At 45.2% G+C, this 18,545-nt stretch overlaps 1 protein-coding gene and 1 pseudogene across 1 annotated transcript; both read left to right on the top strand.

Annotated features, from left to right (window-relative positions):
* Positions 1-5,551: 5,551 nt before the first annotated feature.
* On the top strand, positions 5,552-5,926 carry LOC109780809 (pollen allergen Phl p 2-like). Its single transcript, XM_020339394.2, has one exon. It carries the CDS (start codon positions 5,552-5,554, stop codon positions 5,924-5,926), a length of 375 nt encoding a protein of 124 aa, XP_020194983.1.
* Positions 5,927-12,438: 6,512 nt separating this feature from the next.
* LOC123493743 (SKP1-like protein 21) lies at positions 12,439-13,369 on the top strand (annotated as a pseudogene).
* Positions 13,370-18,545: the final 5,176 nt, after the last annotated feature.

The following is an 18,545-nucleotide window of genomic DNA, read 5'->3' as shown; positions in this document are numbered from 1 at the left end:
AGCCCCCCTGCTCCAGCACCCCGCGCGCGGACCTCTCCTCCCAACTACCCGCCGCCGCCACCACCGCCGACCAGAAGATACACGCCGTCGTCTCCCCCAAACTACCCTCCTCCACCCCCGCCGTCCAGCCGCTCCAGCTCCAGCTCCAGCTACTACACGCCGGCGTACTCCCCTCCGCCGGCCAGCAGCTCCAGCGACTACCCGCCGGGCGGCTACTACTCCTACTACGCGCCGCCACCCCGGCAGCCGGACGGCGGGTACGGCTACCCGCCGCTCGACGACTACTACAACTACGGCCAGTCACGCGGTGGGCCTTACTACGTGCCCAACTACGCGCCCACCACATTCAACGATGAGAACCCCAACGCTTGCTGCATCCAGTGACTGATGACGACCCAGCGGCACCATCAACGTCTGCGTCCACGTCCTATGCCACCTCCAGTTCCAGTTTTATTAGCCCTCCTATATATACACGATATGTGCAAGCAGAACTCATGAGGTGCTATAGTCGTTTAGTTCCAACTGATGATATAGTAAATATAAAGCTGCAACTCAATAATAAAAAACATTGATAATAATATCTGGATGATAGCCCTCGGATTGTTCTATTTTGGTTGCGAATTCTGTGTTGGGCCGCAATTATTAGATTACGTCGGAGGCGTTGAAGTATTTTTCCGGGAGACTAGAGGACATCGAATTGATCATATGGGTGCAAAGTATCAACGAATCATTACCTTCTTAATTTTATTTCGGTAGAGCTATGTCAAATGGGTTGATATTTGATCACACACCAAGATGGGGAAGTTGCTGACCTTTATGTGGAATATGGTACGGAGGAGGAAGATCATTTTTTTTCTGAAAGTGTAATATGTTAATACAAGTGGATCAAAATTATATCCGGCCTTTGCAACATCACAAAATCGTGAACCAAGTCTAAACATACCCGTAATCTGAAAAAGCAAATCTAGGTTTTCACTTTCCTTGCAATGGGTCTGGCTTAGGGAGGAACATGCCAAGTATCTGCTTGGGATTATTGTCGGACTGTATACTCAGGACACCAGGGATCAAGGATACCCTATATTTTTAAGTTCGGTCATGGTTTACATCAGCAATCATAAGTAAGGTACTTGAAGTCCTTTCTCCAACAGAATTACAGAAGGCAATGGACGACCAGTTGTGTTTTTGTCCATCGATTATCACATTCTTTCCTGCTACAATAGTTGTAGACCATTCAGAAGATATTCCATGCCTTCTCTTTCTTCTGCAGATTCTTTATGTAGTGCATTAAGCTCATATGTTTTTATACACCTCAACTTGTTTACTAACTGAGTAACTGAGGGTCCAGGAACCAATACCATATTGCAAAGTTGTCCTAGACTTTCATTTTCTAACTGGAACAATCAAACTCATCGGCTATCTGGTTCCCCCTCTATTTGTCCTTCTTATGGCTTCATTGTCTGACCGTTTTTCATTGTTGGTTGTGAAAACAGCTTGGATTCAAAGTACTTCATAAAACAGCGTGACTGCAACTGTAACTAATTGGGATGCTGAGGGTACAACTTGCACCTTTGTATTGGAGGAGAACCCACTTGTAGATTTTGTTGAGCTGCCGGATACTTGCAAAGTCCTTCAATATTGCAATGTGTTGAGCGGAGTTATCAGCGGAGCACTTGAAATGGTCCATCCTCTATGCTGCCATCTTTATATTCTCTTGTCAAATAGTCAATGAATAGATACTTCATAAAATGTAACTGGGATCCCTGAGCTCACTCTTCTATAAAACTAACATTGAAAAATAAATCAAGAATTGCATAGTAATATAAATGCTTTCCCCCATGTGAATTGCATTTCCACATCTTAAGAGTATCTCCTATAGATAATGTATTTTACAGCATCAGAAAATGATTGGAGTAAAATATATATCACCAAAAGTGTTTTTTACATCACCAAAAACGTCCAACTCCAACAGAGGATGTAAAATAGGGCAGCCACATTACAACCGCTCCAACAGATGATATAGAAATAGGCCGACAGCCGCGTGATAGCAGCACAACATCAGCCAATAGCAGCGAACAACCGCATATGTTTGAACCAAAAACCAAAATCATCCCAAATTAATTCGTAAACAAACCTAACAAGAATTTCATCAATCCACAACATTAGATTATTACATAATTCATCAAATCCATAACATTAAATGCAACACAAATACAACAAAATTCTTGCACATTACGGCAAACATAGAGATGAAACTAGGAGGCTTGTTCCCCATGCCATGTCCACCACTCCTCCATGATATCTTTTTAAAGATCACTGTGTGTATCAGACTCTCTAATGTCATGGCACACCTCCATGAAGCGTCTGATTCAGTTTTCCCTTCTACTCGGCCAAACACGTATTCCCATGAGGTTATAGAATGTGCAATTCAAATTTGGTCCACGCTCATTCTCAGTGATCATGTTGTGCATGATCACACAAGCAGTCATTATATACCAAAGGTTCCCCTGATCCCAAAATCTAGCCGGTCCTCGCACAATAGCAAATTGAGATTGCAAAATCTCAAAAGCCCTCTACACATCTTTTCTAGCCGCCGCTTGAGCATTCTGAAAATAAAGTTCTTTCTTACCTTGGGGGCTTGAGATTAGCTTCACGAATGTAGCCCACTTCGTATATAGATCCCATCCGAAAGGTAGTACCCATATATAGTTGTATGTGCATCCGTTTGCTTGGACGGTCACCGGTGGATCTTCTTCATTGGCTAACTTTGCAAAAAGAGGTGATTGATTGAGCACATTGATATCATTGCAAGATCCAGACATCCTAAAATATGCATGCCAAATTCATGTCTCCCTATCAGCCATGGCCTCAAGAATGATGATGGCATCCTTGTTGCATCCTAATTTGAATTGTCCCTGACATGTTGTAGTACAATTCTTTCACTTCCAGTGCATGCAATCCATAGACCCAAGCATACTGGATAACCCACGGGCTTTGTTCATCTCAAAAAGCCTCTGAGTGTCCTAAATATTGGGTGCTCTCAAGTATTCTGGACCAAACACTTCTACCATAGTCGTTGTAAATTGTTTGACATAAAAGATAGAAGTGCTCTCTGCCATTACTAAATTGTCATCCATGTAATCTATTGGAACACCATTGGCCATCATGCGCAATGCAAAGTGCCCTTCTGCTCAGTCCTATGTCTGAGCAAACCCGCGCAATTCCTCCTCTGCTCAAAGGTTTGGTCATGTTGCTTCACAAAATTGCAAATATGAATAAACAAATCCTTGGACATTCTAAAACGGCTACAAAAGTACCTCTCCGTAAAAACTAGTGGACTACCAAAGTAGTTGTGCATCCATCTTTCATGCGACTACTCATTCTCTCTGTATGTAGTCATGGCCAAACACGGAACCGCCATGCTTCGGCCTCTTCCTCTTGTGCATCGCTATGAGCAAAGCAGTGTCATCATCCTTGGTCAAGTCGAATTCCTCATCCTATGAGGAATTGTCCCAAACAGAGAAGTCACATGAGCTCATCTATAATACGAAAATCCGCATCAAACTACATCTATGCGCAAAATAAAAAGCCGACAAGTTAAACAAAAAATTACCTTGGGGAAATTTTATCAAACACCTTGTGTGCGACGAGGAACAATCCGGCCGGTTGCATGTTGGTGGGATTGCACGGTTGGGTCTCCTACGCCTTCTTGGCGGTTGTCGGCTGCTGGCTGAGCCTAATTGTGTCAATGCAACTGCGGCAACGCCGATCGAACGGCGGCTCGGCTCGGCCGTGGTGGACGCGTGGAGCCCGGTGTTACTCTGGCAGCCAGTACTCTTACAACGGGCAACGACTACGAGTTACGGGAGCCATCATAGCCTGAATGGACCGAAAAGCACCGCGCGACTGCGGATTCAAATCGGCCCGTCGGCAAGGCCTCCGGGTGTGCGGCTGGCAGTGGGGATGGACGGCGGCCAGTCACAACAGGGTCAGGGGTGGACGGATAGACGGCGGTGGCAGACGACCAAGGTGAAATGGCTGGCGGTAGAAGGCAGGTGGAGGAGCGGCTGCGGCGCGGGAACGTTCCAGACCGCAGTTGAGGGTGCACGCGGACAGCTGCGTTTTGCTCTGGCGCGGCTGGTGATGCAAATTTTAATCGCACCAGTTTCATAGTTTATTTTCGACATCCACCTCTCCAGCTAGCTTAATCAGCATCATGGTGTAGGTTTCCGTGAAGACGGACGTCACATCGGTCCGTGATGACGCTTACGAGATGCGGGTGAAGCTTACCAAGATGGTTCCTCGGCATGGATGATGACTAGTTCCGTCGCTGGGGGCAGCTCTCTCGGCATGGTGGTCCTTGTCTGGTTTCCCCGTTTTGCTTTCCCTGTGGCTGCAATTCTGGCACGACTGTGATGAGGTACAATTTTATGGCTCTATTGTGTAGTGTCTATGTAGTGCAGCCTTGTAGAGATCTTGTGCAGGGCTTTCCTGCTTTGGAACAGTTTGGTAAATTTGGTCAGAGCAAATCGTTGATGGTGGTTAGATGTCGTGTTGTGTTGCTCGGAGATGAAATAATTTTACTCTGATTAGCTGGCAAATCTTTTGGAACAACTTTTTTTGTTTCTGTTGAGAATTATCTTTTGGGAACAACTGGTCTGAAAAAAGAAGTCCATAGGCCAATTCCTCGTCGCAGCTGGCCAGCAGCTTGTTTTCAAGATTATGGGCCATAATGTCCTCCGGAAGATTACAACTAAAGTGTGGAATAGTTGTGATTCTCATATTAATATTCACACCGTGAGGTATCAAACCCTCCCAAACAGTGCATGGTTTGACATGGTTAGCATCGTGTGGACTCATCTAGCAATAGCTTGTATTTAGCCATTCCTTTCAAGCGTTCTCGAACAAAAACCAAGAAGGATGACAAGGCCATGCGCCTAAAGCAAGATGATGCCTTGGGAAGCTTAGAAATTGCCGTTTCTAACATGACAGAATTTGATGGTGGATGCGAGCATATGTCTCATAGGCCATATCATGTTTACCTCTACACCAACAACTTGATGCGACACGCTGAAAAGGTAAAGCTGCTGAGCTTCTTGTTGGAGCACAATGGCCCTCCTGGTGGCAATGCACTGCCAATTCTTTCGATCATATGTGGTGTTGGAGTTTCAAAGAAAACATTGGTTCATGTATGTGACGACGAACGGGCTCACATGCGCTTCTTCTCCAGGTGACGAAGACTGGAATCGTTTTAGCTGGTCTAAAATTGCAGCGCGTAGTATCATGTAGGTGTGTGTACGTACGCCTGTACGCGCCTAGCTATATATGGCACGATGCCCATGATATCCAATCATGCATGCCAAAACAAGCGGCCAGGCCACACATGAGCACGAGCAGCTCCGGTGACCAAGGCGAGCCACATACGCGCCAACGGACAAGCATGGCCACCGCGAGCGCCCATATATAAATTCCACAAACGAAGATCATCATCCACACACACGGCTCACAGCTCACACGTGCGTAGTTCAGCTCCAACCGATAATCTATCTTCGAGATGGCATCCTCGAGAAGGTTGCTGGCGGTGGCTTTGCTGGCGATGCTGGTCGCGGGCGCGTGGTGCGCGGCACCGGTGACCTTCACGGTGGAGAAGGGGTCGGACACGGGGCCGGGCAAGAAGAAGCTGGCGGTGCTGGTGAGTTACGACATGCCAGGCGACACCATCTCGGAGCTGGAGATCATGCAGCAGGACGCCGACGACTGGGTGGCCATGACCAAGGGCGAGGGCGGCCTATGGACCTTCGAGAGCGCCGATCCGCTCGTGGGCCCCTTCAACTTCCGCTACTTCACTAAGAAAGGCATGAAGAACGTCTATGACAACGTCATCCCCGACAACTACACCATCGGCACCACCTATACACCTCAAGGGTAGCGCGTCCTTCCATTGACGTAGATCCGCAAAAGTATGTTCAATCGGTCTTCCCTGGGTTTTGGTAGTTTTTTTTAGAGAGATATCATGTATGAATAATAGAAAAAGTTGTCGACGCCACTCTTGACTGGTTGTTTATGTATGTAACTGTGTCGGTGCTAGGGTTATGGAGTGTGTGTTGATATGGGCTAGTGTGTCCCTGTGTGGGTAAGCATATGCGTTTGTACCGTGTTTCTAAAAAAAAACTATATTTGCTTAGGATTGAGAAATATGTAGTAACTTGATTGTGCATTTTTCTTTTCTTCTTTTGTGTGAAGGGGGGGGGGGGGGGGGGGGGGGGACATCAATCGGTACAACATCTGGTTTGCAGATAAATACTCACTCTGCACAATAATATCATCGTGCTCCTATAAAAGTGTGACTGGGTTATGTTCCCTTTTTTTAGGGGAAACTTTATCGCTTTACTTAAACAAAGTTTGGAATCTCATCCAAAATTACATCTAAAATAAAGTCTGGTGGCAAGTTCACCCAAGTATCACGGCGTTCCTCTCCTACGCTTAATCTAGCTAATTTATGCGCGGCAACATTCCCAAAACGACGAACCCAAGAAACCTTGAACTCCGTCAACGAGTTGAGCATCTCCTTGATCTCTTGTAAACAGGGTCCAACAGCGGACATATTCCTATTTGGTTCGTTGATCATTTGCACGACCATCTTACTATCCAGCTCCACATGTGCTCGCTGAACCTGTAGCTCGATGGCCAACTGATAGCCCACCTACATGCCAGGACCTCCACTGCTTCCGGATCAACGACGTGTGGAAAGAACTGGCAGCCTCCGGCAATGAATGCACCACTGTGATCCCTCAAAACAGCCCCACCACCACCTTTCTCCCCGTACTTTGAAACTGCTCCATCAGCGTTTATCTTGACCCATCCTTCGTTTGGTGGTTCCCATCTCTGGACTTCGTTTGGTGGTTCCCATCAGCGTTTATCTTGACCATCGGTGGGAGGGTGGTTCGCATCCTAGTGATAACTGTAGCTAGCATGTGTAACTTAGTTATTAGTGGCCATGGTACACTTACCATCATGTCAACTACTACTGGAAAAACGCTTATATGTGGGGTCACATTAGTGGCGGGCATATTCTAGACCCCGCCATTGTATTTCGGCCTGATATCAGTGGCGGGTAGGAATCGATGTCCGCCACTTGTATTTCTTCACCAGTGGCGAGCACAATTATTTGTCTGCCATTGGTATGTATGGATTTCCTAACACAAAATATTGAGAGCTGAGTGTCAAAGAAACAAACTTACACAAAATATTTATTGTAGTTTCAGGTGTGTTGTGCAAAATGTGAGGGGCAGAAAATGATAATCATATAAAATCGAAGGGCTTTGTTAAAAAATGCAGCACGAAACTTGATAAGATGAACCTCCCGGATAGGTAGAGGACGTCCAACTAGGAGCCGGAATAAATTTCTAAATAGATCCGGGTGCTTTTCAAAGAAAAGGAAAGATAAAAACATTGAGATGGATAAAAAAATCGAATCATGCGCAGTCGCGCATAGCCCACCTAGGTGCAACCCCCTCACTATGAGCAAATCAAGAGCTCACAACCAACAATCACAGAATCGACTGAATGTCATCGCTCGCCAGGCTGTCGGGGTATTAAACATGGGTGTTTCATACCCTGACTTATGCATAGATAAGTAGCAGCTCCCCCACCAAATGTCAAGTCCCGAGGAAGATCTTCAAGTCAAAGAAACGGCTCCTTAGAAGATCAAGGAGCGCATCGAGGGGACCAAGGAATAGAACAAGACAAGCATCAGATCACAGCAACCCTTGCCGAGAAGTCCGAGCCGGCAAGACAAAGGCCCGGCGAGCTACGTAGCTGGCAAATCCCCGCCAGTTACCAGCGCTCCACCTCACCAGCCAGCTGGTCGTGGATCGGCGAGGTGTCGAGCCCGCAGGCAGTTAGGTAGAGCTCACCAATACGTGTCAGCAAGCCGGAGGGAAAATTATCTTTATCGACACCCGTCCAAGTAGCGTGTCAACATAATAGGAGTTGGCTAAGTAAGCGGTGCAACACCCTTCCCGGGGCTTCTCCTCCTCGCGACACCTAACGATGCATTAAATGCACTTTGTCCTAACTAGCAAAGTTAGGTATGATAGCACTATTTGCTGTCTAATCACGATGTATTTCCCCTTTTGCCACTTTGGTAACCCCTTGAGCTATAAAAGGAGGACCAGGGCAACCTTTATAGGGGTTTGAACCCATGCAAACTAGACGCACGCCTGCTCGTGTAGCTGCCTTCTCCTAGTGCCTTGTCGGGGGGAGAGCGCTCCGTGTACTCATGCTCCACACATCATCAATACGCCAAAAGCAGGAGTAGGGTTTTACACCTCAAAGGTGGCCTGAACCTGGGTAAAATCCTTGCCCTCTCTGTCATCCTGCTCTTTGTGTCTTGTGCAATCCCCTCGCCGAACCACTAAGGGGCTAGACTAACCCATAGATCGTCGTTCCACATCGACATCTTTGGCGCGCCAGGTAAGGGGAGTTCACCAGCGTGAACCTGGGGATCAGACGGCGCGTCAATTTCGTCGAGCTTCATCATCATCTTCTTCATCCATGGCACCCAAGAAGAAAGGCCCCATGACGACGAAGCCTTCCACGTCCAAGCCTTCTCCACACACGTCTGCGGGCGGCGCAGGTGGCAACCCCGCCGCGGACGTCGCAGTAGGCACGACCGGCGCAGTAGGCGTAGTCATCGTGCCTACCGCGACGGGAGCTGGCGGTGGAGGCACTGGAGACGGTCATCTTCCACGACCCTCCGGCGGAGACAACAATGCTACTTCTTGAGCTTGCGTTGATTTTTCCCTTGAAGAGGAAAGGGTGATGCAGCAAAGTAGAGCTAAGTATTTCCCTCAGTTAAGAACCAAGGTATCAATCCAGTAGGAGGCACAAGCAAGTCTCCAATGTACGCACCTGCACAAACTAACAAACACTTGCACACAATGTGAAAAAGGGTTTGTCAATCCCTTCATGGTCACTTGCAAGAGTGAGATATAATAGCGATAGATATAAAAGATAAATAAAAGACAAAATAAAGTAAATATAAATAAATTGTAGCAATATATTTTTTGGTTTTTGGTTTTATAGATCTGAAACTATATGATGGAAAATAGACCCCGGGGCCATATGTTTCACTAGAGGATTCTCTCTCGAAGAAAGCATACGGTGGGTAAACAAATTATTGTTGAGCAATTGATAGAAAAGCGCAAAATTATGACGACATCCAAGGCAATGATCATGAATATAGGCATCACGTCCATGGCAAGTAGACCGACTCCAACCTGCATCTACTACTATTACTCCACACATCAACCGACTCCTGCCTGCATCTAGAGTATGAAGTTCATAAGAACAGAGCAACGCCTTAAGCAAGATGACATAATGTAAAGGGATAGATCCAATCAATATGGTAAAAAAACCCATCTTTTTATCCTTAATGGCAACAATACAATACGAGCCTCGCTACCCCTACTGTCATTGGTGAGGACACCGCAAGATTGAATCCATCACAAAGCATCTCTCCCATTGCAAGAAAAATGTAACATCCCAAATTTTCAATTTGGTATGTTATACATAGATCATCATTGCATATCATGTTTTATTGCATTTTGACAAATCCTCGATAAATCCTAAGCAACTCAAGGACCCTCGGAGAGAGTTGGGGATTTTCTCGAATTTTCATATTTGATTTTCATCAAATAATAAGACGAGGATTTTGGTTTTAATTATTTTCTCTCCGGAAAATATTTCATTAAACAAAAATAAATGAGAGGAGAAAATATGACTTCTCCAAAACAATTGAAATACTGGAGGTAAAATGTTAAAATCATTTATTGGGATTTATTTGGATTTTATTTGCAATTTTTATTGCATTAAAAATATTGCATGTTTTCAAAATATTGATTTTGTGTTAAAAAAATGTTCACCCTATTCTAGATTTTCTAACTAGACGGGGAAAATTTGTTTTATCTTTTTTGAATTCTTATTTATTTTTCTACGAATTGTTTTCCGCGGAACGTATTTTAAAAAAACGCGCGACGCCCGACCGGGCCGCAGCCCAGCCGAGCGCCGGCCCACCCCGTCGCCCTCTCCTTCCCCAGCACGGGAGCGCCGCCGTCGCCGTGTCCGGCTTGGACACGGGAACCCCGCCGCCGCACCTTGCCCCTTCCCCAAGCTGCTGCCCCCCTCCTCCTCCTATATATACCCCCCCTCTCCTCTCCTCTCACCTCACCTCGCCCGCCGCCGCCCGCACCCGCCTCGCTCGCTGTCGCCGGAGCCGAGCCCGAGCCGCCGCCGTTCGCCGCCCCTCGCCACCCCCTCGCACCCCCCCGAGCCCCGCACCCCGCCGCACCCCGCCGCCCTCGCCGGAGCAGCCGAGCCCCGCCGGAGCCCCGCCCCCGACGAGGTACTGCCCCGTTTGTTGCCGGTTTTCTTTAAAAAAACCATTCGTTAAAAAAAACCTAGATCGGTTTTTTTCGGTTTTATTATTTTGCGAGCGTTCACCGAACCGTTCGTTTTAACGAACGCGTTCGTCGGTTTTTCTCTGTTAACGAACGTCCGTTCTTTAACCGTTCATCCGTTTTTCTTTTTCGTCGGATTTTTTCCGCTATTTTCTCAGATTCGATTTCTGATCGAATCTTCGTTTCTGTTTAACTTCTCGCTCGTTTATCGGAATCAGGCGATTCAAGCACCTAGAGTTTCGTCTCGAAATTCTCTTTCCGTTTAACCTACTCAAACAAGTTTTTGCTACTGTAAAATTTGACCTAGATCCAGATTAGTAAATGAAGCTTCTTTCTTTCGCAGTTTGACTTTCGTTGCTTCTTTCGAGTTGATTCTTTTTGCAAACCGGAGTTCTTAAGTTCAACTTTCTGGTTGGATCTTTCATTCGAGTTTTACCTGTGCATTAGATGAGTGCTTATTGTTTGCTTGTTTGTTTGCGATAGAGTACCCGGAGTGTGCCGCTTGTTACTCCGAATCGCTAGGTTTTGCGGATCATCAGCAAGGCAAGTAACACTTTGATCATATACCTTCCATACCCAGTTTTTATTGCATTAGATCTATTTTTCCTCAAACACTTGCATGATTAGGATCTAATTAAATTGTGGGTATTGGGAAGTAGATGAGGTAGTACCTATTACCTGTTCTTTTATCAAACCCTTGGGAGTTACTTCTACGCTGCTATTATATTGCCATGCTATGCTCGTAGACGTGGATTGGGTTTTGAGAGATTTCCATGACAGATGTGAGATTGTTAATTAATGGTTTACTTAAGGTGGCAACTAAAACTCACATCTGGGTGGATTGAGGTACCTGGGTATTCCAGGATTGCCTGTTTTTCTTTTGGACCGCCACCCAGGTTCAAAGGGATCATGAGATTATTCATGCTAGAAACTTCCGTGTGCAGCCGCAAGCTATTATGGGCTCTAGCATAGTTGACTAAGTTGTGTGAACTCTTACAGTGGTAGACTAGCAGATGTAGGGGATGTAGGTGTACCGGTCTACCCATACGTAAGGTGCACACACTTCTGAAAGACTGTGTCTCGGTCATCCGTTACTCAAACACCATGTAGTGCGAGTAATCCAACGGAGGAGATCGAGTCTTGTGGGGAAAAGTGCACAAACCTCTGCAGAGTGTACAAACTAATCATGGTTAGCCGTGTCCCCGGTTATGGACAACTTGAGTATCTAGTACTTGGATCATCATGTGAATCTCATCACCATGTTACTTTTAATTAATTTTGTTGGGTTATTGATGATACTTAATTGGGATTGAGATGCTGTCAACCATCTCAATGTTCCACAACCACCATGATAGTTAAATAAATTTATTCCTTTGTAGTAGGGTAAAATTGGCTTTTCGCAAAACTGTAACCATAGAGCTTTCCACCAGCCATATATGCATGTAGTATAGCATTATTACTGTCCATTATTCTCTATGTGTTACTTTGCCAGCATATTCTATGTGCTGACCCGTTTTCGGGCTACAACGTTTCATGTTGCAGAATTTTCAGACGACGAGTAAGGTGCCTTAGGTCGTGGTCTTATACTCAGTGATGCCGCTGGAGTTGATGGACTCACTTATCTTCCAAGTCTTCCGCTATTATCGTTTTTAGATGGCCTTAAGCCATGTTTATCATACTTATTCTCTTTGGAGATATTCGATGTAATAAGTGTGTGATTGCTACTCTGTTATAAATCCTCCATTTGTACTGTGCGTGTCAGCATTACTGATCCAGGGATGACACTGGTGCACAGCAGCACAGACCATTTGAGGTCTGGTCGCTACAAAAAACCAATCTAGTTGGCCAAACCAAATCGATAGATCGGAGAGAAATACAAAGCTATCTTAATCATGCATAAAAGTGTTCAGAGAAGACTCAAATAATATTAATTGATAATCTGATCATAAATCCATAATTCATCGGATCTCAACAAACGCATATGATATGTCGAGAAATTGTCAAAAATGGCACATGATCATCCAAAAATCATGCTATTGCTCTCCCAGAAAGAGTTAATCCATCAAGTTTGAGTTTGATGCTTGACTATTGTCGGTTTCATCAAGTCCCAGGGCGCTCCAACAAGGTACCGTATGTTGCAACTTCCTGGCCTCTCCATTTTACCTTATTTTACTGCTTTCCCTTTTTTGCATCTTTGACCCATGGACATCGTGTAAGTTTAGATTGCTATATACTGTTTTTGTTTCCTTATTATTCATATGATCTTATGGAATTACTTTCTCACCATATGGATGATTGTCTGAATGTTTCAACTTTTTTTCTTGGGAAAAAGGTTCACCGACTTGGATGTTCTGTTCTGTTAGGCTTGTACATTTTACCATAGTCGACAAGCTTACCTCTGTTCCAGTTATCTTATTAGGCTTTTCGTTTATTGCGCAAGAGCGGAAGTCATTTGATGAGAAGTTTGTTAGGATAGACACCGAAAAACTTTGTGAGCTGACATCTGCAGCTGACAGCCTTCAATTAAAGCCATTGGTTGATCTTACTAGTCGAGCACTTGCTCGAATCATTGAAGGGAAGACACCTGAGGAAATCCGCGATATTTTTCATTTACCAGATGACTTAACGGAGGCATGTAAACTTTTATTTTTGAGGATCAGCAGGAGTTTGCTTTATTAATTTGAAACAACACTTACTGTCGGCTTACAATACATGCAGGAAGAAAATTTGGAGCCACTGAAAAATATAAACAATGATCCCAGGATTCACTTATTGAATTGATTGTATGCAAAGAAACGGAAAGAACTACAGGAGCGCCAGAAACTAAAGGTAATTTTAATTGATTTCACCTATTTTGCATGCTTTGATATGTTATGTATTGTGCAATGATGTTTATCTCTTTCACTAGTAGAAAACAGGGCTTTGGTCCAGGCCGGGCCAGCCCATTAGTCCCGGTTTAGTCACGAACCGGGACCCATGGGGGCATAGGTCCCGGTTCGCGAGGCCAGGGGGCTGGCCGGGCCTCGTGGGGCATTGTTCCCGGTTCGTCTGGACCCTTTGGTCCCGGTTCCAGACACGAACCGGCGCTAATGGGCCTCGCTCCTGGCCCACAACCGTTGGTCCCGGTTTGTGGCTGGAACCGGGACCAAAGGGGGACCTTTAGTCCCGGTTTCAGCCAAGAACCGGGACCAATGAGATGCCTATATATACCCCCTCGCCCGCGAGCAGAGCAGTGGAGAGTGCTCTGTTTTTCTGGCCGGCCGTGGGAGAGCTTTGTGGTGCTCTAGCTCACCTCCTATGCACATGAGGTGTTCGATGAAATGCCCGAGCCACACTTAAGGTTTCTCCTCTCGAAGCTCCTTGTCCAAGCTCTGTTTTCCTCAAGATTTGTCTAGGCTTGGCGGTCCGTCCTGTCCCGTCCCCGTCCTCACCGCCGTCGATCGCACGTGCCGATCTCGTCGCCGGCACCACCGTGGTGAGCCTCGTGATCTTATCTTCTTTCAAAAAGAAAAAAGTTCTTACTTGTATGATTTAGATAGATACTTGTGTAATTTTCTTATTTTTCTTATTGTTTGTTATTATATAGTGCGATGGTTTTGGTATCCACCTCCGTCGGCCCTCGTCCTGTCTATGATTCGGATGTGGTATATATTATCTTTTATAACTATTTGGTTCATTTAGTGTTTATGACAATTATGCCGACCAACGTGACATAGATTTTTTTATCTAGGAGGTATGTGAACCGGAAATTCCAACCGACCCTATTGTCGAGAGGTTAAATTTAGTTGAAGAAGAAAACAATTACTTGAAGGAAAAATTGAAAAAAATTGAGGAGGAGAAGATGATATTGGAGTTGCATGTTGCGGATGTCGTCGATGATCACAAAATCAAGATGGATGCAATGCGCTTGAAGATTAGAAAGATTATAAAATATGCCATTCATACCGAGGCTTGGTATCATTATGCCGTTGGATCAATTGTTACCTTAGTTGCGATTATGATCGCATTTGTTGTTGCATTGAAATGTTTTACATAGTTTCAATGTATGGTTTAATTAGATGCTCTGGAGAGCTATATGTTGTTCAATGAGAACTATGTATGTACTTTGGTTTTACTGTGATGATGAACTTCTATTAATTTGGTCACTTATCTATTCATGATGTTCTGTAATCGTTTTGGACACACTTAATTATATATAATGCACGCAGATGAACTGGCAATGGATGTACGGTAACAGACGCACCTCCGAGTACATTGAGGGCGTGCATAATTTTCTCGCAGTGGCTGGGCAAACAAGCTGAATAGTTTTATGTGTTGTTCATGCCCTAGCTGTGGGAATACGAGGTCTTACTCTGACTCGAAAACCCTTCACACCCACTTGCTTTATAAGGGTTTCATGCCACACTATAATGTTTGGACCAAGCACGGAGAAAGAGGGGTTATGATGGAAGACAATGAAGAAGAAGAGGATGATGACAACTACGTGCCCCCTGAATACGGTGATGCTGCAACGGGGGAAGCTGAAGATCAAGAGGAACCAGACGATGTGCCCGATGATGATCTTCGCCGGGTCATTGTTGATGCAAAGAGACAATGCGAAAGTCGAAAGGAGAAGCTGAAGTTCCATCGCATGTTAGAGGATCACAAAAAAGGTTGTACCCCAATTGCGAAGATGGCAACACAAAGCTCGGTACCGTACTGGAATTGCTGCAGTGGAAGGCAGAGAATGGTGTACCTGACAAAGGATTTGAGAAGCTACTGAAAATACTGAAGAAGAAGCTTCCAATGGATAATGAATTGCCTGACAGTACGTACGCATCAAAGAAGGTTGTATGCCCTCTAGGATTGGAGGTGCAGAAGATACATGCATACCCTAATGACTGCATCCTCTACCGCGGTGCGTACGAGGATTTGAACACATGCCCGGTATGCGGTGCATTGCGGTATAAGATCAGACGAGATGACCCTGGTGATGTTGACGGCGAGCGCCCCAGGAAGAGGGTTCCTGCCAAGGTGATGTGGTATGCTCCTATAATACCACGGTTGAAACGTCTGTTCAGAAACAAAGAGCATGCCAAGTTGATGCAATGGCACAGTGAGGACCGTAAGAAAGACGGGAAGTTGAGAGCACCCGCTGACGGGTCGCAGTGGAGAAAAATCGAGAGAAAGTACTGGGAGGACTTTGCAGGTGACGCAAGGAACGTATGGTTTGGTTTAGGTGCGGATGGCATTAATCCTTTTGGGGATCAGAGCAGCAATCACATCACCTGGCCCGTGACAATATGTATCTATAACCTTCCTCATTGGCTGTACATGAAGCGCAAGTTCATTATGATGCCAGTTCTCATCCAAGGCCCTAAGCAACCCGGCAACGACATTGATGCGTACCAAAGGCCATTAGTTGAAGAACTTTCACAGCTGTGGAATGGAAACGGTGTACATGTGTGGGATGAGCACAAACAGCAGGAATTTGACCTGCATGCGTTGCTGTTTGTAACGATCAATGATTGGCCTGCTCTCAGTAACCTTTCAGGACAGACAAACAAGGGATACCACGCATGCACGCACTGTTTAGATGACACCGAAAGTATATACCTGGACAAATGCAGGAAGAATGTGTACCTGGGGCATCGTCGATTTCTTCCGACCAACTATCAATGTCGAAATAAAGGCAAGCATTTCAAAGGCGAGGTAGATCACCGGAAGAAGTCCGCCATCCGTACCGGTGATCACATACTTGCTATGGTCAATGATTTACAAGTAATCTTTGGAAAGGGTCCCGACAGACTATCTGTTCCAAATGATGCTGAGGGACGCGCACCCATGTGGAAGAAGAAATCTATATTTTGGGACCTACCCTACTGGAAAGACCTAGAGGTCTGCTCTTCAATCGACGTGATGCACATGATGAAGAATCTTTGCGTGAACCTCCTAGGCTTCTTCGGCGTGTATGGGAAGACAAAAGATACACCGGAGGCACAGGAGGACCAGCAACGTGTGCACGAAAAAGACGGCATGCCTCCAAAGCAGTATGAAGGTCCTGCCCGCTACGCTCTTAGCAAAGAAGAGAAGGAAATTTTCTTTGAATGCCTACTCAGTATGAAGGTCCCATCTGGCTTCTCGTCGAATATAAAGGGAATAATAAATATGCCAGAGAAAAATTTCCAGAACTTAAAGTCTCATGACTGCCACGTGATTATGACGCAACTGCTTTCGGTTGCATTGAGGGGGCTTCTACCAGAAAACATTCGATTAGCCATTATGAAGCTATGTTCATTCCTCAATGCAATCTCTCAGAAGGAGATCGATCCAGAAATCCTACCAAGGTTAAGGAGTGATGTGGCGCAATGTCTTGTCAGTTTCGAGCTGGTGTTCCCACCATCCTTCTTCAATATCATGACGCACGTCCTAGTTCATCTAGTCGACGAGATTGTCATTCTGGGCCCTGTATTTCTACACAATATGTTCCCCTTTGAGAGGTTCATGGGAGTCCTAAAGAAATATGTCCGTAACCGCGCTAGGCCAGAAGGAAGCATCTCCATGGGCCATCAAACAAAGGATGCCATTGGGTTTTGTGTTGACTTCATTCCTGACCTTAAGAAGATTGGTCTCCCTCAATTGCGGTATGAGGGGAGACTGACGGGAAAAGGCACGCTAGGGGGGACTCAATAATATGTAGGGACGGGCATTCTTGGTCTCAAGCACACTGCACAGTTCTACAGAACTCTACCTTGGTGACCCGGTATGTCGATGAACACAAGAACATTCTGCGCTCCAAACACCCGGGGGAGTGTGACGACTGGATTACATGTGAACACATCAGGACTTTCGGCAGTTGGTTGCAAACACGTCTCAGGGGTGACAACACTGTTTCTGATGAGTTGTACTCGTTGGCCAGGGGACCATCTTCGACTGTATTGACTTACAAAGGATACGAGATAAATGGGAATACATTTTACACGATCGCCCAAGATCAAAAGAGCACCAAACAAAATAGCGGTGCCCGCTTTGATGCAGCAACCAAGAGGGGAAAGGACACATATTATGGTTCCATAGTGGACATATGTGAACTTGACTACAGACATGATTTTAAGGTCCTTTTGTTTCACTGCAAATGGGTCAATCTGTCAGGAGGCGGGGTACAGGTAGACCCACAGTACGGAATGACAATAGTGGATCTGAACAATCTTGGGTACACAGACGAACTATTCGTCCTAGCCAATGATGTGGCGCATGTTTTCTATGTGAAGGACATGTCTACCAAACCGAGAAAAAGAAAAGATAAGGAAGCGAATACATCATACGATGAGCCAAAGCACCACATAGTTCTTTCAGGAAAGAGAGACATCGTGGGATTGGAGGGCAAGGCAGACATGTCTGAAGATTATGAAAAGCTTCATGAAATTCCTCCCTTCAAAGTCCAGGACGACCTAAGCACCCTGTTAAACGTTGAAGATTATCCATGGTTACGACGCAATAAGCAAAGGACACAAGAGAAGAAAAAGTGAAGACTTTCTCTCCACAACTATTATGATGATGCCTTTGATCTAGAATATCACTGCAGCATGTGAAGAAATTAAATGCCTTTTGTAACAGATGAGTTTCCGTATGAAACCCTGATACTTCAAAAGAGATTGTCCGTTTTGTACACGAAGTTCATCCAGTTTTTGCCATAACCCTCTCAACTTTTTAGCACGTGCTATGTGGGTGAAAAGATGATACCATGCCAACTTTCAACCTTTTCAGAGTTCATTTGTAGTGCTTTTCAATTTCAGGTCATATATCTCAAAAAAATCAGTAAATGCATGAAAAATAACAAATGAAGTCAGAAAGGGTTGAAAATTTATGATGTAGCTTTGAATGGTGCATTTTGAACACACAAAAAGTCTGGAGTTCAAATAAGTCCAAAAAAAATGAAATCCCTTTGTAACAGATGAGTTTTCATCCGAAACCCTGATACTTCGAAAAAGATTGTCCATTTTGTACACGAAGTGCATCCAGCTTTTGCCGTAACCCTCTCAACTTTTTAGCACATGCTATGTGGGTGAAATGATGATACCATGCCAACTTTCAACCTTTTCAGAGTTC

Source organism: Aegilops tauschii, chromosome 4 (genome assembly GCF_002575655.3).
Source record: "Aegilops tauschii subsp. strangulata cultivar AL8/78 chromosome 4, Aet v6.0, whole genome shotgun sequence".
Classification (NCBI taxonomy): domain Eukaryota; kingdom Viridiplantae; phylum Streptophyta; class Magnoliopsida; order Poales; family Poaceae; genus Aegilops; species Aegilops tauschii.
This window is presented reverse-complemented; position numbering and strand designations above follow the sequence as displayed.